Source organism: Pipra filicauda, unplaced genomic scaffold (genome assembly GCF_003945595.2).
Source record: "Pipra filicauda isolate LSUMZ 115617 unplaced genomic scaffold, ASM394559v2 scaffold200_size1382263_pilon, whole genome shotgun sequence".
NCBI classification, from domain to species: Eukaryota; Metazoa; Chordata; class Aves; order Passeriformes; family Pipridae; genus Pipra; species Pipra filicauda.
Window position 1 is genome coordinate 532,907 of NW_024104311.1, and position 22,104 is coordinate 555,010.

General features: G+C 38.4%; 1 protein-coding gene across 1 annotated transcript; it reads right to left on the bottom strand.

Moving 5' to 3' along the window:
- Positions 1 to 1,258: 1,258 nt before the first annotated feature.
- FBXO9 (F-box protein 9) lies at positions 1,259 to 21,983 on the bottom strand. The gene is made up of 13 exons (XM_027725543.2): positions 21,664 to 21,983; positions 17,809 to 17,886; positions 16,669 to 16,827; positions 16,185 to 16,242; positions 13,217 to 13,316; positions 9,888 to 10,018; positions 8,457 to 8,571; positions 7,802 to 7,920; positions 6,870 to 6,960; positions 5,766 to 5,861; positions 4,818 to 4,911; positions 3,939 to 4,093; positions 1,259 to 2,639 (listed from the first exon to the last, which is right to left on the bottom strand). Exons 1-13 carry the CDS (start codon positions 21,664 to 21,666, stop codon positions 2,531 to 2,533), a joined length of 1,308 nt encoding a protein of 435 aa, XP_027581344.1. The 5' UTR covers positions 21,667 to 21,983; the 3' UTR covers positions 1,259 to 2,530.
- Between the last annotated feature and the right edge of the window lie 121 nt (positions 21,984 to 22,104).

The window sequence follows — 22,104 nt, forward strand, 5'->3', positions numbered from 1 at the left end:
GAAGATATCTACAGCTCTGAGAACCATGTTTCTGTTACCTCTTGTAGTTCTCCTTGCATTTTTATAAGGGAACTTGTCGCAACTCCCTTCAATAAAGCCTGGGGAAAAAGGACTCCATAGGTGTACACTTTATTGTTTTATTCAAATTACTAATAATTAGTAAAGGACGATTTCTCAGCAGTAAACTAGTTATACCAACTGAAGTCATTATATGAGAATAAATAGGACAATAAAAATAAATTATAAGAACGTAGAGCCTCTAGTTATAGAGGCTTAGACTACTGAAAAGCACTAGACAGAATGAAGGAAAAGCAACTAGTCACCAATTCTTTGCTGAAACGAGTAGTATGTTAATAGTTGGACACGAACAAACAGTAGTAGTATCTGCTGATAAACTATTTTAAAAGGTAAAAAGCTTGACTTTCTAAATGGAGAGGAACAAGCATATTCATCATAGCTCAGTCTCACAGATAGAAGGCTCACATAATTTTCTTGGTGAAGTGGTATTTCATATAATCTCAAAATAATCATTGCTTGAGACTTCTGTTGAAGCAACATCTCAATTTTGTAACTAGCTAGCTTTTCCTTTACGCCCACACTATTTCAAACACATGCCCAAGGCAAGAACAAACAAAAGGTCAGAAGAAGCAACTAAGTTGTGGTATGAAAAGAGCTCTGAATTCAAAGGCTCCTGTATGACATCCAACTCGGTTACTGGAAAAAACTGTACCTCAACTAATAATCAGTACCACCTTCTGACTCTTATGGCAAAACTGTTGACATTTCTCAGCAGGCAGAATCCAATCTGCATCTTTCACCCTCAACAAAAGTATAGGTAATTAACATCTTTCCCTGTTTACAAACTTGGCAATATTTCAAAACATGAAGCTGATACTCTAAGCAGCTGTTTTTCCTTTCAGCAATGAGAACACAATACACTTCTTATTAAATATTGTGTACAAAGTAATAGTGCAACTGCGGTCAAAGGACATAGGGTTGTAGGCAGAGCCTTGTAGCACTAGGGAGAAAACTCATGAAGTTTCAGATATACACATCCTCATTCAGAACTCATGTACCTGAAAACTACTCTACTTTCCTCAGATAACCTGAAAGTAGTGTAATAAAAAGTCATTAAGAGGTTAATTCTACCCATCGGTCTTGCCTAGCATGTAATTTATGCACGGTAGCTCCTAACTAATCGCCATTAACCATACAAAAATAATGATTTCTTGGGAAAATAAGAAATTGCCAGTAGGACTGCATGTTCAAAATCATGATTTATTGATGTATTTTTAATCACGTAGCTCCTTGCAAAGATACACTTTATTAATTATAGAACAAGTATAGTTCTTTCCACAGCTTTCACATTTTAGTCCTCAAGTCCAGGTCAGTATTTTGAAACAAGATGATCAAAAGTAAATTATGCAAAATGGCTTAAAAAAAAGTACACTAAAAAGCTTCAGTTCTTCCAGAATCCAAGATACACACATAATAAGCAGCATTACAATGTCTGCACTACACCCCCAAGCAATATATGCAGAAGCAGCATACAGCACCTGCCCCAAACTTCAAGGTTCACTTCATGATTAGCAGTACACAGCACTTGAACATCTACAGCAGCCTCAAAATTTATCTTAGTACAACAAATGCTCAAAGGGTTTACAGCATCTGTAGCGAGGTTAGATGAAGGGTTATAACACATCACAGTCACGTCCAAGTGAGCCCTGCTTACCTGTGCATTCAAACCTGACCAGATGCACCAGCATTTCACCCTTGCACTGTGACACTTCCGAGCAGGGCCGCATACCTGCAAAATCATCCTACAGTACAAGGGAACAACTCACTGCCCATATCCCTCTCCCCTCCACACACATCCCGCGGAGAAGGCAGGCTCCACTGAACTTCTACCAAGACCAAATTACATTCATAACCAACTGACACCACTGCATTGGTGGGGATGTACCTCTGCAGATAAATTTTATACCTCATGCTTGCTTTCTCTTGTCTGATTTTCTTTAAGGTTGGTGTTGACAAAATGCCAGATCTTAAAGGCAAACAAAAGAAGTTTAATTTAAAGAAAACATTTATTTGAAGTTCTTTTAAGTCACGCAGTTTAACAGATGACAACTTTCTCCCCTTCACATTTCAAGCCTTCACCAGAGACCATACACACTGTCCCATGGACAGTGAGATTTTCCTATGATTCCTTTTGAACAAATCAAATATCTAGACAGAAGAAGACTCACATTTTAAGCAGATTGATTTATAAAATCTGTTTAAAAAAACCCCAAACCAACACAACAAAACAGAACTTTGTTATCAAATTCTTCTCACAAATAAAAGGTGTTTAATACTCCTAAGTTTGATCTGAAAACAAAATCCCTGCCATTCATAATCAAATAGAACAAACTGCCTTCATAAAATTACCCAGAATTTTAAAATGTTCCAAATATATACACATTTATAACTTAAGTGCTTATTAGCTACAACCTTTTACTCATGCAGAAGTTGTGAGAGGAGAAGGTGTTCCTTAGAGCGGCTTTTCTGAAAATGCAGTAAAACTCTTCACTCGTGCAAAGAACAAAGGGGTGTACATTTTGTCAATGTCGAAAGTAGTAACAGCTGTCTCACCAGTCGATCTGCAAAGAGCATTTTAGAAGTTAAATCAGACACTAGTTGTTGTTTAAGTCCCTCAATAATGCAACTGTGTTCCACGGTACAGTGTGTGCACCAAACTAGAGATGGAATGAAGTGCCTTTTGTACTGCCTTGTTCTGAAAGCATTTGAATGTTGGTTGAATCACATTATATAGAATTCACTTCTACTTTCATATCAAAGAAACCACTTTCCCTTTCCACTCTTATTATTAGCTCCAACACTTGAAACGATGCAGGATGACACTCAAGTCATATCAATACTGAAGTAAAAAAATCCCCTTTCATTTGTTTCACTTAGAACCCTGAATTTGAATACAAAGTGACAGTAAAACTTGCATGTTTACAAAACTTTAAAGAAAAGGAACTCAAGTATTTCTGAACATCAGTGACAAGCATACCTCCTCTTAGCTCTGTTTTATACTCATCTTTATTCTAGTTTCAAACTAGTTTCAAAAGGGCACCACCATACTGAGAGATAGAGCAGAACCTGAGAGTACAGAAACTTCATGCTGAAAAGAATTTCTATGATATTGCCACTTCTTCATAGATTAGGTAAGACAACATTGGTTTTTGTAAAAACAATTTTTCTGTTTAAGGAAGTTACCTATACTTCCAACTACCAGCAGTAGATTTTATATTCTCACAGCTCAACAGCTGAGCTATGTCCCTATAAAAATACTGAGTATAGAGATTAAGAACATTGGAAGACAAGGCCTAAATCCACCCAACGTCAAACATCTGGAGAGCCAACTTGCCAGCAGTTCAGAGCATCAGGTGCAAGAGCAGTGGTCATGGCTCTTGCCTGGTTAGTGATAAGAACAGCTGGTCACAAGCCCATGCTCTGCACTGCTGAATTCTATAGTTTGCAAACGTTACAGTTCTCACATGATGAGTGCAGACATCTCTAGATTGCATATCCACAGTGGAAACACATCCCTTCAGTGTGGAGCTTCAGTAGCACACACACTAAGTCATTCAACCCTGATGCAGTTCTGAAATCAACTGTGCATAAATCTTTTAAAAGGCTAAAATACTGCAGTACTACTAATTAGGAAACTTCCCATTATCATTAGACCAGGTTACTAAAATCTTGAGATTTCTTAATGTAAGAGTTCATTATGACATATTAAATCTGGACCAGCTACTGTTTCAGGACATTTGGTTAAAGCTGCTTGAGTCTCAGCATCTTTACATCTTCTCTACTTAGTACTGAACAAATTAAGATCACATGTATTTCTACACATAAGTATCCTTCTTGGCTCTTGTTCTCCATTTACTCACCTGTAGGTTATGTGACAAGAATGATGTATCCACACAAGTTTGTTGAACGTCTGGCGCCCACTGGAGCACAACTGTAGTCCTACATGAAAACTGTGATCTGTTTCTTGAGCAGGAACCCGGCGGAAATACCTGTATTTGTGGTAGTCAACTGGTTTCTGTATAGAGAAATAAGAAGTTTCATGACCTACAAAGAACACCGTGCAACTATTTATCCTGAGGTCTGAATACCTGCGAGGCCAGATTGTTAAACTCTCAAAACTAAGTACTGGTATTCCTTGAAAATACATAAAGTAGATGTTAATGATGGAAGAAGTTTTCACAGAAAGCAATGCAAGCATGGAAGATGCCACCCGGAAAGTGCAAATACATTGTAACACTTCTACCTCCTCACAAATTTCTCTTGACAGGCACTTTAGTAATTAGAAAATTTTGTGATGTAAATGAGTTGACCAAATCATTCAGAATTCAATTAACAAGTACTGCTTATCTAGTTTTATTTAACGCTGTGGAATCTGACTGCACACAGTCAAACCTGATCTCAAAAAATGACCTCCTTCATCCTTCCTTTCTGTTAACAATGTTGACACCTAATAGCACCACACATGGCAATTAAGCCTAAGGGGGAAGAACCGTTGTTCAAATATGAACATGGTATCTATTTACCTGAATAGAAGATCACAGATTTGGGGGAAAAAATATGAGAGATATCACCATGCTTATTTACATTTTATTTTTAAACAATTTAAAAAATCAAAGTAATATTTAATGTTTTGGTGTAATGCAAATCTTTGGGTCCTGTAAAATATTCAGTCTGAGAAAAAACTTATTAAAAAGCCCCCTCATTCACCTATTTCTCCTCTACTCTATTTTTTTACCTACCTCTTCCTTTTTCTTCATTATTACAGCAAATACTTTGGTTTGATTGTCTGTTTCCTGGGAAAGGCGATAATGACCAAGCAAGATTGCATCCGTTCTGGAAGGTTAAAAGGACAATAATGTCAAGGACATAAAAATATCCTGTGTCTCAAAAGTGAAGTACTTATAATACAAATATCAGCAATGAAATAAAGACTGACTGCATATCATAATTAAGGAAACTATTTCTTATTTCCATTTAGTAAAGTGCCAGGCTCACCAATGATACTAAATGATGAAAACATTTTGTGAAGTTGCTTCTAATTTTCCTAAACAGGACAGTAAAGATAAGTTAGTTGGTTCTATCTGGCCTACTGCTAAGTATTTTCAGATTTCTGGTGAACAGCTCAAATCTGTTCTGAAGTTGCAAATGATTTTCTACGTTTTTATGTGCAAACATCAAGAAGCAATAACTTACTCATATCCCATCAAAATCTTCACTTCCCTTTGGTCAAGGAAGTGTGAAAAAGCAGTCAGTAACAATACAGTGTCTTTAAAGGAATTCTAAAACCACCAAGTTAATAGCATGTATACTTCCATCTACTTCCCTTAAAAATTTAAAATCACATAACCCACAAAGGGAATCTAATGACAATATCAGGCCACTAGAAAGAAAGATAGCTTTGCATAAATATCAACATTTTTTGTAGTTCTTTGTGAATGAAGATTTGGGAAGGGCTCTACCCACGTTTGTTGCAAGCGCTTTGGTGGCTAAAAAGGCCAATACAAGATAGGCACGACTGGTTGCAAAAGGCACAGCAGAAAGACTCCTGTAGTTCTATAACACAACATAAATGACGTATTTTTACTCATTTTGCTAAGTCAGAATATGGAATCTGAGACAAAAGTAAATAGAAATTGCTAGGTAAAGTAAAACAAAAATTGTAGAACCAAATACTTTATCTCAATAACCTTGTGTTTTTAGTCCGTAAGCGAGGAACTATAGATTGAGGATCTTCAGGAGTTGTTAGCATCATAACTTGACCATCTGGAAAGAATCTCAAATACCTGTAAAAATATAATTACACAATACAAATCTAGAAAACATATCATTTTGCTATTGGTTTTGTTTGTTTGTTTGCTTTTAAATTCACTGGATGTTACCTTAACTGGTAAGAGCACTCAAAAACACATTTCTTCACATATAACAGAAAAAGAGATCGTAGAATCATAGAATCAGCCAGGTTGGAAAAGACCTTTGAGATCATCAAGTCCAACCCTTGATCCACTACCACCGTGGTTACTAGACCATGGCACTAAGTGCCACATCAAGTCTCATCTTAAAAACCTCCAGGGACGGAGAATCCACCACCTCAGAAATCAAAAGAGAGTTTTGAAGATTAAAAGATCAAGTTATGAAGAGTTGTGAAAGAGAGGAGAAGTTCAGAAGTTTCTTCACCTCCATCAAAGCAAGGCAGCTATCCTAGCATCAAAACTAACCTCAATTAAGTTTCTCCAAAACTAACCTCAATTAAGTTTCTCCATTCCTAGCATCAACTGAGACCAATGCAACACAATCCTAGTTACGGTACCAGTACAGAATGGACAATGTCATATGGACTTTTTCAGGTTCTGTGATCTGATCAATTTTTACACTACTCAGATACTGTGCTGATGTTTGTGAGACTGTAGCAATTGCTATGAGATTCAATGATTTCTATGAACAGTTTCCAGCCTGAACTGTGTCATGTATTACATCAGAAATGTAAAGCAGAAGTGGTTTGGGGAAAGAAATCTATAGCAGAATACTACTGTTGTTACTGTTTAAGCTTTATCCACATGACATGGGATAACTGAGGATGAAATGTGTTTCTAAGCTCATTTCTACTTCTGTAATTTCTATTCTAATACTAAATCCTATTTCTTAAAACCTATTGTCAAAAAATACACACAGCTTTACACACTGTAGCAGTTCCATTCAGTTTTACAGAATTATTAGAGTCTGTGATATCAAGGCCTGGATATAAAGAACTTAAGAGAGAAACATTTCACTCACTCATTGTACAACAGCTCTACCTGTAATATTCCACTTGGTGCCATGCTCTATAGAAACCATCAAGAGATTGTTCTCCTTGACGTATGTATTTTGTCTTGCTGACATAGACACCTAGAGAAAAGGAAGATATAAGTATATGAAGAAAAATTAAGAACATAGAATATTTAAGATAAAATACCAATAATCTAAAAATTTTGAGTGTACTTTTGTTACTTAAATACATGAAAGTTCTTGTTATCATCCATCGCACCTTTCCTTTCTCTTTGCAGATATTCTACAAATTCAAATGCACAAATAAATTCAGCTTAGGTCTAATGACGTCATAAGCATCAAACTGATGCCTTAAGGTCCATCTGTTTTTTGATTTTTCTAATTTTTATAAGTTTTACAAGTAGTTATATAGTAGAAGTAGATTTAGAAGCAGCAGCATTTATTCCCTTACCCTTAGCATAGAAACTACACACATTCTCCAAGCCTTTTACCCCAATTCCCCATATCAATATCCCCTGAATTCCATCAGAAACGTTTACTCTTATCAAGGTAGGCCTATTCTGTTTAGAGAACACTTGTACTTTGGCCTAAACCACAAAAGTACAGTCAAAAACTGGGTGAACATGTGCCCTTTGTGCTCTGAAGAAGATGAAGACTGATGAAGAGGTGGTCTCAAAAAGACCCCAGTCCCAATTCCCAAAGGGCGGATCAGGGGTGGATCAGGGCAAAGGTCAGGGGGTGGATAAAATCAATGACTGGATGGAGAGTCTTATAAAATTGTAACATCTGAGACAGAGTGGGCGCGCGTCTTGTAACCAAATTAAATCCTTTTCTTATCTCATCTCCAATTAAATTGCTTTGGAGGTTTTTTTCCTCAGCTCCTTTAGGCATCAAAACTCAACTAATTGCTTCTGTCACAGTTACATACACAGTTACAACTATTTCCAAAAGTACAGCTTACCATCAAATCGAACACGAGGCCTCTCCAAAAACATCTCCCTCCAGGAGGCATATGGAACAAGTTTATTGCAGCTCCTGCCCCATATTTTCAAACAGACTTGATGCCAGATTTCAGGATCTCTAGTGAAAATGAGAAAAATACAAACCCCATAACTTCCCTATAAATCTTGTTTAGCTTTCATATATCAAAGTAACACACTCTATAATTTAGTTTGGATGCAACTGAAAGAAACTTTCTTCAACGAGAATAGCTCATAATTTAAAATCATTGACTAATTTACTTAATCCTGGAGTATTTGAAAGCCATTTCCTCTTTCCAGTGAAATTCAAGAACACAATGCCATTTTCAGCCAAGTGCAGAACCACAATATTGCAGCAACCTGGCACTTCCCTGTGTGGCCATATGAGGATGACAACACAACAGACCATACTTTGGAGACCTGCAACTCTAACGTACAAACAAGGTAGAGCAAGTAAGACTTTCTGCTGCATTTTTTATTTGCAGTGAAGTCATCTATCTAACATACTATTTAGTGGTGTATTCAAAAGCTGATTAGCACTGTGAGGAGTATAACATGAAAATGTCCACGGGAAGGAAAAGCAGGACATACTTGGCGCAAGGAGAAGCTTCACTCTAGATACATTATCTGCAATACCTGGCACAAATGTAAAATCCACGACAAACAAGAGATAATTGCTCCAATGATCTTAGATCCAGGTCACTTGAAACCACCCATCGGAAAATGTACATAAGTACTTCCAAAGGCAAGGCTGCAAAGAGAAAAGGAATCCTTGTTAGATGGCAACCTGTACATCAATAAGTTATCTGTAATTCCAGGTTTGGCTTTTACTTTCCATAAAAAAATCCTAATTTTTCACATTGTAGCCAGATGCCACAGAACAAAAAAAAATATCTTTAGTCACTTTACATTAGAAAGAAGTCACATAACAAAGGAACAAAAATCAAGAACTGAAACTGCATTATGGTAAGATGATTAGATAAAACATTGGTATGGACTACAAATATCCACACCTTTGATTATCTGTCTTAGCATCCATGTTTCTAAGTTTCTAGTAAACTAGAGGTTGTTAAGACACTTTGCATCAGATACTGAGCACATCCTAAGGGAAAAATATTATAGTATTTCTGGTGAAGAATGCGACCTTGGTCCTAAGCTTTACTTGTAGAAAGAAAAAAAAAACAGCTATAAAAAATTGTCCGGGGAGGGGAAGTAAATATATTCAGCATGTCAGTTACATAGCAGAGGTCTGATCCTGTCCTGTCAATAAAAATATGGGACACAGGATATCAATTCAGCCAAATACATTGCTTTGTACTGCCTAATTTTTCCTTGGGCTGCTGAGGTCTGTGACTATTGTACTACAGTGATGTCCATGAACACCTTGCTTCATTTTATTTTCTTTCCTTAACCAGAACAGAGGAGATTAGACCAAGATTTCCAAGAGCAACTGACAATTCAGGATGCAAAATACACATGCTTTAAAGGCATCTGTTTTTAAGAGAGTTCATAGCTTATATACATTCTCTACAATTTAGATCTCATAAGGAAATCTCAGGATAACTGTCCTAGAACTGGAGCACTGAAAATCATTAACCTTCAAAAGACTTTCTAGTTTTTTTATATAGTCTTGCTGAACTTGAAAACATATTTGTTGCAAAAATCAGATAAAAACAGGAAATGCAAAGATGCATATTCTTCACAGAACAATTGTCTCTTACTTAAAAATTGTAATAAATATTTGCAAACCAAACTAAAAAAACTGGAAAGAAAACTGGAATTTGCTTACTTCAGCAAGACTGTTCCTACCAGTTGCTACATTACAGTATGACTCTGATCCTGAACCTTCTACTCAGTAGTAGTACTACAGGGAAAAATGAGAATAAGATCTGTTTAGCTAGTTGATGACCTTTTTTTCCTTTATATCCAACTATAAAATTAAAAAAAGAGATACTGTGTGAATTTCTTTAAAGGTGACTTTTGAATGAAGAAGACATATGTTTTAATAGAGTGAAACATCTCTATAAATTCTGCCTCTGAACTCTTACAGTGTATTTTAAATCATACCTGAGATATGGGTCTGGCTGACATCAACCTCAGGCTGACAAAGTTTGACTGAAGATTCCTGAAGAGTTAACTGCTGCTGGAAATCCGACAGAAGATCAGCCATTTTGTCATCCTCTTTGTTATCCTCAATACTAGAAAAGGGGGAATGCCAATACTGTGATATTGGACAAAATACACCAACAGATGTCCTCATCTTGGCATCAATCCATTGCTTCACCCTCATTCAATAGAGTTGTTTCCTGTATGTTTTTAAAGCAATCTCATCTCATTTCATCATATGATAAAATGACTACTGCAATATTATCAAATTCATTTATACTTTGTTGGAATCCCTCTGACAATAACAACTGGTTTTTTTTCATTTAATTCCCATCCCAGTTTCTTTCTGCATTTGAGAGTTCACGGTTCACTTTTTTTGTTGGTGTCACTGAAGAATTTCTTGACCCCATGAAAAGACAAATGTCATTTTCACTTTGTCTAAGATATGGCATATGCAGGAGATAAAGTGTCATTAATGAAAAGCTCTATTTTGTAATCCTTGTCACAATGTCAGATATTGAAAACAACTCAGGATTATTTTTTACTCTTGCTTTATTCACTGAAGAGTGATCTTCAGTGGGTTTATTGAACAAAAATGAAGGAAAACTACATTTTTACCTATTCTGTAAACAGGTAGACATCATAAATTTCAGGAGCCAGAACAAGATAGCAGAACAGAAACAATAAGCTTGCTACTCATCAGTAAACCTGAAGGACTACTAAGTGATAAAAGAACATTACCACATTAAAAAAAAAAATCTAAATTTAAGTTGTATGTCACAATATCCTTTAATAGCTGCGTGCTTGCTTGCACCAAATAACCGCAAACTACACAAACTCCTTGACCTCATCACAAAATACTTACTTTCCCCTGACTTGGTACACATCTTCCAGTCACTTTTAAATACTATTCAATTCTACTTTAAACAAGCTTAACAGAATGAGCTGAGAATATAAGCAAGGAACTAGCAGACCTATCAATGGGTTTTAAAGTATCACAGAGAACACAATTATGTTTGGGCCTGTCATAACTAAGGCTACAGCAAGATGTTGCACTGAACATACCTTCCTTTACTTGGATGAATATGATGGTCGGTCCCAGTACGTACAAGCTGCACTGTAGATTGTTTTTTCAAATGTAATTGTGCAATGTTTTTTCTCATCAGGTTCATATGAAACACCTACAACAGTCCTTCAGAAAGCCAAACCACCACAACTAGAATCTCTTGAAAAAACACATCTTCTCTACAAATACTGCTTTTAAACAACAGTTGAGAGTACTGGTTGGTTTTCCCTCACTGTCACGTAGTGCTGGGAACAATTCAGCAACATTTAAAAAACTGAATAAAAATTCATAGCATCATTTAGGTTGGAAAGGACCTCTAAGATCACTGAGTCCAATCATTAAGCCTACACTGCCAAGTCCAGCATTAAACCATGGCCCTAAGTGCCACATCTACACATCTTTTAAATACCTTCAAGGACGGTGACTCAAACAGTTCCCTGAGCAGCCTGTTCCAGTGTTTGACAACCCTTTCTGTGAAGACACAGAATTTCCCTAACATCCAATCTAAACCTCCCCTGGTACACCCCAAAGCCATTTCTTCCTGTCCTATTGCTTATTATTTGGGAGAAGAGACCAACCCCCACCTTGCTACAACCTCCTTTCAGGTAAAGAGCAATAAGGTCTCCCTTGAGCCTCCTTTTCTCCAGCTCCCTCAGCCACACCTCACAAGACTTGTGCTCCAGACCCTTCATCAGTCTCAGTGCCCTTCTCTGGACACGCTCCAGCGCCTCAGTGTCTTTCTTGTAGTGAGGGGCCCAGAACTAGACAAAGTACTCAAGGTGTGGCCTCAGCAGTGCAAAGTACAGAGGGATGATCACTGCCCTGGTCCTGCTGGTCACACTATTTTTGATACAGGCCAGGATGCCATTGGCCTTCCTGGCCACCTGGACACACTGCTGGCTCACGTTCAGATGGCTGTCCATCAGCACCCCCAGGTCCTCTTCCGCCAGGCAGCTTTCCAGCCACCCTGCCCCCAGCCTGTAGTGCTGCCCAGGGTTGTTATGATCCAAGTGCAGGACCCGGCACTTCACCTTGTTGAACCTCATACAACTGGCCTCAGCCCACTGATCCAGACTGTCCAGCTCCCTCTGTAGATCCAGCTCCCTCTGTATATCCCTCCTACCCTCCAGCAGATCAACACTCCTTCCAACTTTGGTGTGACAGAGTCTTAATAGAGCAGAGAATAGAGCATTTTCTGAAGTAAGAAAATAATCCTAAGAAAACCAAGATTTTTACATTACTGTAGCGTATCATCCAGTAGTTTGCCTAGCACACAAATGCACAGCAAGGATTTCATGCTAGCAGCCCATTCAGAAACTAAAGAAAGAGATGTAAATAAAGCACTTGGCTCATCTTCCACTCTTTTGTATTGAGTCAACTGCTGCACTGGAGCTGTATTGCCCTAGGGCAACAAGACTGAACTAGTAATATCACAGGGATATGGTTGTACTTTCCTTTTTTATTCTCCATTTTAAAACTCTTGATTTCTTGTAGCTATCAGCAGCATCCATGGCTGCTGAGAGAGCAATGAATTGGGAAGCTCTGTTCCATAAGCTTGTCTTCTTGTGAGCTATAACAGGGGGTTTGGTGCTAACCTGAATTCTGCCTGCAAAACACAAGTCTTGGACTCAATTTAGGCCAACTTTAAGACACTATACATCCAGTGTATTGAGGCTAGGGGTATTCTGATTCCTGTAATGGTGAAAGACTAGACTACTCAGATTATTGTCTCTGCGCTTCTAAATGTATTGCTTTACTTATTGAAAACGCTCTCATTTAGTTAAGTCAGCACAAGAACAGTGAATAATTCCCTTGCTTTATTAAGATGCTTACTCCATAGTACGAAGCTTTCACTGATTAATCTTTTTGCCATCTACAACGCTGTAGATGATCCTAAATCTGAAAATCAAAAATCAAAATAAAGTGATTGATTTTTTTTCCTTTTTTAAGTAACAAAATAACTATTTGTAATCCTTTCACCTGAAATTAACTAGTTCCAAACAAGCCCGTTACTGTCTTTGAAGGACAATGTAGAAAAGTCTTCCTTGGACTAATGCATCTGTTAACTTTCTGTGAAGCAGTCCATTCAACTGAGAGGAGGTAAGTTTTCCAGATATTAAGAGGCTTAAAACTGCATATCAGAGTAGATTACTGATATGCTTCAGAAACAAAGTATCATGTTTCAATACTCCTATGCACTTGATTAGTAAATTTTGATACTTACCACCTCTTTCCAACTCCATCACCATCTGGGGACCGTGTATAGGTGATCTTAAACTCTATATCAGGTACAAGCTGCATGGCTAGACGATAAAACTTGATGGCTGGAAATAAAGGTTTGATGTTTAAACATATCTGATGCCCATATTAGCTTATCAGAAGATTGTTTTCAGAGAGATGGCTTCAGATAAAAGCACTAAAAAGGTGGAAAATGCCTTTGTCTGAGAAATCTTAGTCTAAACTGTTTAGGTTTAAATTAAATACAGAAGAGAGAAACATTAAGCACCTATTTTCAAAACTAAAAATGACATATACTTTTTCAGAATAAACAGCTATCTCAGGTGTGCTTCAGCTTTTACAAATTTACTTTACTACAAATTCAACTATGGAGTACAAAATTTTACATTAAAATGTTACAAAGTCCTGATGTTGTTTGTTGCCCAGCACTGACAAAGCTTTCTCAACATACCATAAAGATTTTAGGCAGTATATTTGTAAGTGACCATGAGGAACATGAAAGAGAAAAATTATGCAGGTACATGATGTTCCCGGTATAGTACAGGCATTCAGACACATACAGCATTACATACATGAGAAAGATCAATAAAATATTGTTGTAATTTTAAAACTTCAACAACTAATGCAAAACAAGTCAACTTCCCTATGGCAAACCCCTTGGAACTAAAGAAGGCACAGAAGCAAGCCACTGAAAATGCTGAGGGCGAGGAAAGTAGCCTTGCCACACGACTATGGGGTGTGAAGGAAAAACTGACAGATTGGGTTTTGCACACTATTCCTGCACACAGAGAAAGTAATTCTGCCTTTAACATTCCAAAGATCCTACAAAACTGAGTAGAGAAAGAGGTTCAGGAAAATTACCCTGTGGCAACAAACTTATTTAAGCTGCAGTACGTCTTTCTTCTGAGTCAACTCTGTGAATCCTTCTTAATTTGAATGAATTTGCTGCACACACATTCAATATGTTTTAATACCAGTATTAAGATCATGTATTTATATGTCTCTTTGTATTCCCACATTGTGATACCAAGATCAGAGGGCAATTCTTCCACAGTTTTGACTCTTAAAAACCAAAACTCAAATAAAATATCAGCGAGTGTGAAGCTCAAAATTTGTCTAAGGAGTCTAAGAAACCTGAGGTTGGGGTTAGTAAGTGTTCCTATTTCCTTGAGTTCATGTCAGGACCAGTGACTGACAAGTAGTATCCTTTGGCTGCTGAGGATGAGGAATACCAGCAGCCAGCTAAAGAGAGATCAGTCTCAACTTTAGCATTTAATCTTGCAGACACGACCTGGACTGTACTTAAGCAAGAATAAGCTGCTGCACATAACTGTCTCACAAATGTCAGTTATCAGCAGATTTCAGAAGTGGGCTGAAATGCAACTAGGATTCTGGTGACCTGGGCCAGGTCAGCAAATAAAAGTCTGGTCTGAAAACAGATGTCCCAACACATGCTCGGTAATATATCTGTGTCTGGCATAGGACCATGTCTCTAAGGTCTCATGTAGACATATGTGTAGAAACAGTTCAGTTTAGCTTCTTTAAATCTCAAATCTAATTCAATTGAGAAAGATGGATTCATACTCATGCAATCCAGATGCCTGGAACACCTTGTGAATGCCACTCTGATACTTCTCTTCCACTGTGTTTAACATACAAGGAGTGCACTCAAGTTGATGAAGCTATAGCTTTTATTTTATATACACAATGCTTAAATAGACTGCTTTCCTCACTTTTTTTTTAATTCACTCAGAAAGAACCTTCACAATCTACTGCATGATTTCTAGTTCTGACGTACTTTTTTACTGTGCATTTAATCCCACACTCAACATACATTTGCCTAATGTAATTTTTCCCTGTAAAAACATGTAATAAATTAGAAACTGAGACAACTCATGTTATTACCTACAGAGGACTCATATTTCTCTCTGTTTATTTGAGATATAAAACAACAATCAGAATCCCCTTGCAAGAGGAGGAAATCTCCCATGGTGGAGAGAAAATTTTGTATTCAGCAGGTGGCTGAGTTCAGGAGCTTCCAGAGTACTCTCAGACTTGCATATCTTAACTTTTTTTGCACCTGCACTTTAAACACAGTGGCCAAAACCTGCAGTGGATGAGCAGGATGGCAAGTTAAGTTCTGTTTTTCTTTTTCACAGGAAAGAAATAGAAAACTGGTATCTCTACTACTGACCTACAGGCCTTGGCAGTTGGGTAAGCTTCTTATTCTATATATTCTGAAAACTAAATATGAAAAAGAAAACTTTGAGTTTCCATTTTTACTAGTGCTGATAGCAAGAGGGCAAGCAAGCTAAGCACCTTAAATATTTATGGCAAGCCTCATAAGACTACCAGATTTAAACACTCACTTTAGGAATTCTTAAAGGAGCTATCTTAACATGTTGTAGTCATCAAAAAAACTCAAACAAAAAAAAAAACCCCATGAAATAAAATGAACCAACCAACCAAACCAAAAAACCATCATATCCTCCTCAAAAAAACCCCATAAATAACCCCACAACCAAACAACAAAGAATTCCATGGATTAAGTAGTTCTGTTCACAGTGGAATACAAAAGCTGTGAACTTATAATACAGTATAATTGCTTTGATTAATTATTATGTTAATTTTACCTTACAGAAGTCACATAAAGAAGCATTCTATATGAAGAAGCAATCCAGGGCTTCATTAAATTGCAAGATTTCAAGATACTGTTGTTTTGTCTGAAAGCTAGAAATTCTTTCCTTGATTTCACTTTAGCGTCACCTCAACTTTAGAACTGCGATATGATGGTTCCTTTTAAAGCATGTTTGCTTGTTTATCTGAATAACTGAGCTCTCATATTGCTATTAGCCTGTAGTTTAAATTCACTGGCATCATGCAGACTTGCACATAAATCAGACGGTGTTAGATTCCTCTATAACAAGGGTGTTCATTGTAAACTTCTGTGTTACCTTCGTAAAGAGCCCCATTTCGTTCTTCTTCCACTGCCTTCAGGAAAAGTTCTTTTGCCTGCACAGTAAATTACACAGAACATTTCTTAAATTCCTTATAAATACAAGTGCAATGTCCCTTGACTTAGAATTATTTTTGATCTTATCTACTGTACCCTATGAAGGAGATAAAATAGTTCCATAAGAAGACATATTCACGTGCTATAAGCCATAACTGAAATTCACAATCAACAAACTATCCACATTCCAGCTGCTCATCCCTTATCTGCAGTCTTTCAGAAAGCAGACTGTTAAGGTGACACAAAGCCAAATATAAAAACAAGAAAAAACAGTGTAGGATTATGGAAGACATTTGTATGGAGACAACAGGGTAATGACCTCTGTTGTTCCACTAGGTTTAATGCAGCATTAGCTTTTAGGATAGTTACACTGCAACAGTTACACACAAATAAAATCTCAGAATTATACATCTATTTTTCCGTACCTTTTCCTCTTTTGCTATCTCCTGTTTCCCTCTGGCATCTACAGACTTTACTCCAGGTCCTCTTGAAGATGCTCTGCATGGCAGAGGTTCCAACCCACTAGAACTCACACCTGGGGCAAGCTCAAACATCCACTGAGCCCTGAACATCTGGAGCTCTGCCTAAAAAACACGATTAACTATGACTTAGTATCACATATTCAGACAGTATATATTCTGAAGAGAAATTATAAAGTACAAACACAAAAAAGAATTTCAAAATTATGCTTTACATTTCCAAGTCTTAGATGGCTTCAGTGAATTCTGACAAAGAGAGTTAGCAATTGTTTCACAGTGAATTAAAACAAGTGCACAAGTACTTGTTCAGTCTCATTCAATAACACAAGTGCTTTTTTCTGGACTGTTCACCTCAGAAGAAAAGCGTTGGTATTTCAAGAAGTGGTTGTTAGTACTATTGTTACGACCTTAGATTCTATAGAAAAGCGTTCTTTCTAGACACGGTGTTTGTTCTTGTTTGTGCAGAATTATCTTAAGCAAGAAATCAATTAGCTCTTGAAACTAAAATGTAGAAAACCCAATTTTCTGTATACAAGCATACTAAGCTTAATAATTAAGGTGGTCATTTATACAGTATACAAATAAGACCTTACTCCTTTCTCTTTTAAAAAGGACTATATTTTGAGGAAAAAAAAAGACAAGTTATAATTCTTGTCGTGCACTTTTTTTAGCATCTTTTAAGTTACATTTTATATATCTCCTACAATCATCACGACTTCTGCGGAGCAACTACACAGAAATCTAGTATTGTAAGAGAATGCACTTTTCTATTAGACTGCTTTTATCAGCTTTCTGGGCCAGGAGAGAGTGACAAACTGGAATTTCATCCATACACAAACTGCTGTCCAATTTCTATAGTTCTTCAAAGAAATTCCCAATCTGTCACAAACTTTCTTTTCATCCACACGGATAACTGAAGACTGAACTTGACGCTTGGAACACAATGCAAAATTTATCTATCTCACTTTTGGAGGGACAGACAGATTAGGCATTTTTCAGATCAACAAATCTGTGGTATAAATGAGGATAAGTGATGAAGTAACAGCAGTACTATGTTTGTAAAAAACGTTAGCATGAGAGACATACCTGAAGATTTGCTTCACCAGATCTGTCATTGTCATCGGTTCTCACCAAATCAGTGTGACAATCTTCTTCAGCTTCTGCCTAGTAGAGAGCAGTCAAACGTGATTATAGAATCTGCGTAAATCCCTACAGCACATTCACAGAGCTCAACTGTCATGGTCACACGTTAAAAACAAAAAATTAGCATACTCCCCTTTTGATGGTAAAACTTGATTTTAAAACTACTAGTATTGATTGCACTTCCCTATTAATTCCATGAAGGTAAGGTTTGCATTTTAAACACCTTAATCCAACACAGATTACTTATGTATCACTTGAAGGCTTCCATGCATCAGTACACTGGCATCATACCTGAATAAATACAGCCAGTGTCTATGTCAAAGCATAGAACCAAAGCTTCAGTATTAAACAGTAGGTGCTTCATACAAGAAATTAAAATTTAATCACTATCTTCTCACTTTAAAGAAAAGCAGTAGTTTTAATTTGTTTAATATTTACAAAAGCACAAAAGACCAGTGCTTTGAGTAACAACAGATACTTCATGAAAACTATGGGACAATATGGGCAATCTCAAAATACACACGTGAAACTAAACAAGAAAGGTACTGGAAAATAAAATAAAAAACTAGCGTGAGAGCTTGGCAGCTGGTTTTATTTACACTTCTGCTGTGAGACAGGTTAAACAAATAAGACCTTAAATAAGACCTTTGACTGAACAGGGCTCTACACAGGGAGTTAAGACAATCAGTTTAAGAGGAAAACTTAAAAGATGCAAATGAATTCTCATTAACTAAGATTTATGTAATATTTACTAAAACAAAGGAAAACTAATTCTGGGTACAGTGACAAGCCACTACAATGACAACAGCAGCAAAATGTCAGTAGGGAAAAAAAAACCAAAAAACTCGACTAAGACTTTTGTTTAAGGTTCTTCCTGCAGCTGAAGCAAACCAGTTTTTCTACCATTCTGCACTGAAATTCACATCTATAGTTCTGGAAGTACATAATGCAAAGTGAGATTACAAGAAGGCAAATCTGACATTATCACAACTACTTACAGAAGTTTTATTTCCCACTCCTTTCTATTGTAGATAGTGCTCAGACTTCAAAGTGACATTCTGTCAGTGAGATTCTACTGAGCTCTCGAAAAGAAATCTCTATCTCCTGCACAATCAAAGTGCAGAAATCAAAGCATTCTTGTATTCTGAAAATTTATAAAATTTTTTATACCATCTAGAAGTTTTGATCAAACTACAGGATATTGGCAAACTTGATGGGAAGGCAACATTTAATCTCTTTGTCTTGGTGACAAGCACCTCCCTAAAGCTCAGGTGTACCATTGCCTTCAGTTTCCCTAACAACCACAAACTTACTGGATTCTCATCTGTAAAACTAACTGATGTCTCGTTAATTTATCGTTTACAATTGATAATGCAGACAGGGTTGGTCGGTTAAACAGACATTGGATCTGTTTCTACATTCTCACTCTAAGGCTGTACATTTTTAATTTCCCAGTAAACAAGTGAGCCAGAACACTCCAAAGCACTAGCAGCATTAAATCTAGTAAGGAGTAAATAACTTGCAATTTTCATGGGCTTTGATTCCAGAATTGAATTGCAGGCAGTTAATGTCCTACGAGTTACAGCAGTCCTACCACATTATTTTAGCATCCAGGAAATCCGTCTATGTTGGGCAAGCAGAGATAGCCCAGGGATGAGCTAACACTGAAACGGATGTCTGTAAGTACGTTACCAGGGCACTGGGCTGACAGAAATAAGGCCTGATTCTGCCTCCGCAGAGTGCAAGGCTTCTGGTTTGCAGCTGAATTATGTTCAATCAGCTTTCAAGTCTGGGCAGAATAAGCCTGGTTTTATCTGCAAAATGCAGAAACTAGCAATTTCCAAACTAAATCAACACGCTATCTGCTTATGCATAAAGGCACGCCCACTAAAACCTTTAACTCATGGAGTCTGTAAACAAACTAATTTCAGAGTAACAGTTAAAATTACTTAAGAAGTTTACCTCATGTTCATACGTTTCACTATGAAATCTGTTAAACTCTTGATTTTCCTCCCATTATCTCTGTTCAACTGCCCTACTTCTTCACATCTGACTCTCAGTCAGATGTGGTTCTGGACCAACTGCATCCAAAATGTCATTTGATGCTCTTTAAAACCTAAACCTCAATTCAAACAAAAATTCTATGAAGACCTAGCCTACAGTCTAAAAGCTGTCAAAAAACATCATGAAGTTGATTACAACTAAAGCTTTTACTTTTGTCATTACCTCCTCTATATTGCATTCATGTGTGATCTGAAGTCTCCCATATCAAAGGTCTGTCTTCTCTCAGCAGTAGCAGCCTAAATGGCCACCCCTCTAAATTTACCAGTAAAGCAATTAATTCACATTGCTACTGCACACTTAACTGGACTGTAAATCTGATCTCTATTAACAACCCTTCCACTATTTATTTGATCCGCTGAAACCCTAAGGTTTTGCTAGGACAAGCTGAAGCAAGGACCTTCAGTAGGAGGCAGATCATGAGATCAACACCTAAAGCACATTGTAATGTGTAAAAATTGGCTCCTTGTCCCTACTCTGACAATACTTAAGTTATAGTTATAGTTTCTAAAACTCACAGAACACTGTACTGTAACTGTTACTTAGTAGATTAATCCAGACTGTTCATCTTTCTGCTGCTGACCTCACTCCTGCTACAAGTCAGCTGTTACATGAAACAGTGACTTTATCCTGATAGAAAGTCACTGTTTCGTGTGGCTGTTTCATGTGGCTGTCAAGCCACCAAAAGGTCAACATGTCAAAAGTAAACACCTGAATTAAGACTGCGACCTGTAAAAAAAGAAGTCAGCTGAGTAGATTCGACACTGATTTGCTTGCAAAGCTTTAGAAATCATTTACCAAATGCAAAACTAGTTTATCTGCACAGTTTAGTTTTGTTTTGCAATCAGTAATTGCATGCTGATTTCCTCAGAGTACAACAACCTCTTACTAAACCATCTGTCATATCAGGTCCTTTAATAGTTCTGATCTCTGTTTTAGCAAAATAAAAAAAGCCAAGATCAGAAACAGTTTGAAGCTGAGTGTCACCAGCTGAACAGGGCTATGTGTAAACTGAACAGAACTCAGGGAGGAGCAGGTACGACAAAGTGACCATCAGCTAACATTCTGCTTGGTTTTATAAAAAAAATGAGAAAGAGGCTCCATTTTTCTGACAACGTGTTAGAAGCAACACTGAGTTTAAAAATAAGAGTTTTAATCGTAGTGGTGAGCCGTTTTAAGCGCCCCTGTGTGATATAAATAGTTTAACTTTAAATAATCGAGTTCTCATCATGGATACTTGAATCCATATTGAGATGCAGTCAAAAAAGCAATACTGAACCAAGCAGTATTTCTGATACGTTAAATGACAAACTTAGATAACTGGAGTGCCTGGCCGACAGAGCCCTTTAAATTACAGAGTGACTGCGTGCCACCAGATTTTTGACAGGAGGAAAAGGTAGGGCACGCTTTCTGTAATGATACAGTGATTTGTTGGGTGTTCCTAGGGGAGGGTGTTCCAAGGGTGTTCCTTGGCTGCTCTGTCGCTCTCGAACCGAGCAGCCCCACTCACCACCCCAGTATCCTCTGCAGGAGGCGGCCGTGTCTCCCTGTGGCGGGGTGGGATCACGGCACGCTTCCCACAGGCATCACTCGGTGCCCGCGGGCGGGCAGGGCAAGGCAGGGCTGCCTGGCAGCGGCTCGTCCCAGGGGGCCGCTCCTGGGCACACCCTCCGAGTCCCGGTCCCGCCCGGCCGCCCCTGCACGGCGGCCGAGCCCCCGCCGCCCGGGCCCGCTCACCATGCTGCCGACGCTCGGGCGGCGCTGTCCCGTCCCGGGGGCCCTGCCCCCCCGCTCGGTCCGTGTGTCCTCCCTGCCCGCGGGGGGCCCTTAGCAGAGTTCTCGGTCGGAGAAGCGCACCACGCAGCGGGAGTCCCTGCGGGCCCTGCGGACGGCAGCCATCTTCCCGGCGAGCAGGGCCGGCGGCGGGAGCGGCGGGACACGGCCCGGGCGAACCCGCCAGGTCAGAGCGCCGCCTCCCGCGCGGGCCGCTACGACACGGCACAGCGAGGACTCCCCGCCCCAGCGCGCACCGCGGCCCGCACCGCCTCTGCTGCCCGCGGTGGGGCGCGCACGGCCTGCTGGGGAACGTAGTCCGCGACGGCACCCCGGGGGAAGGACGGCGGAGCAGAGTCTGCCGGGAGCTGTAGTCCCGCGGGCGGCGATCCCGGCAGGCGGAAT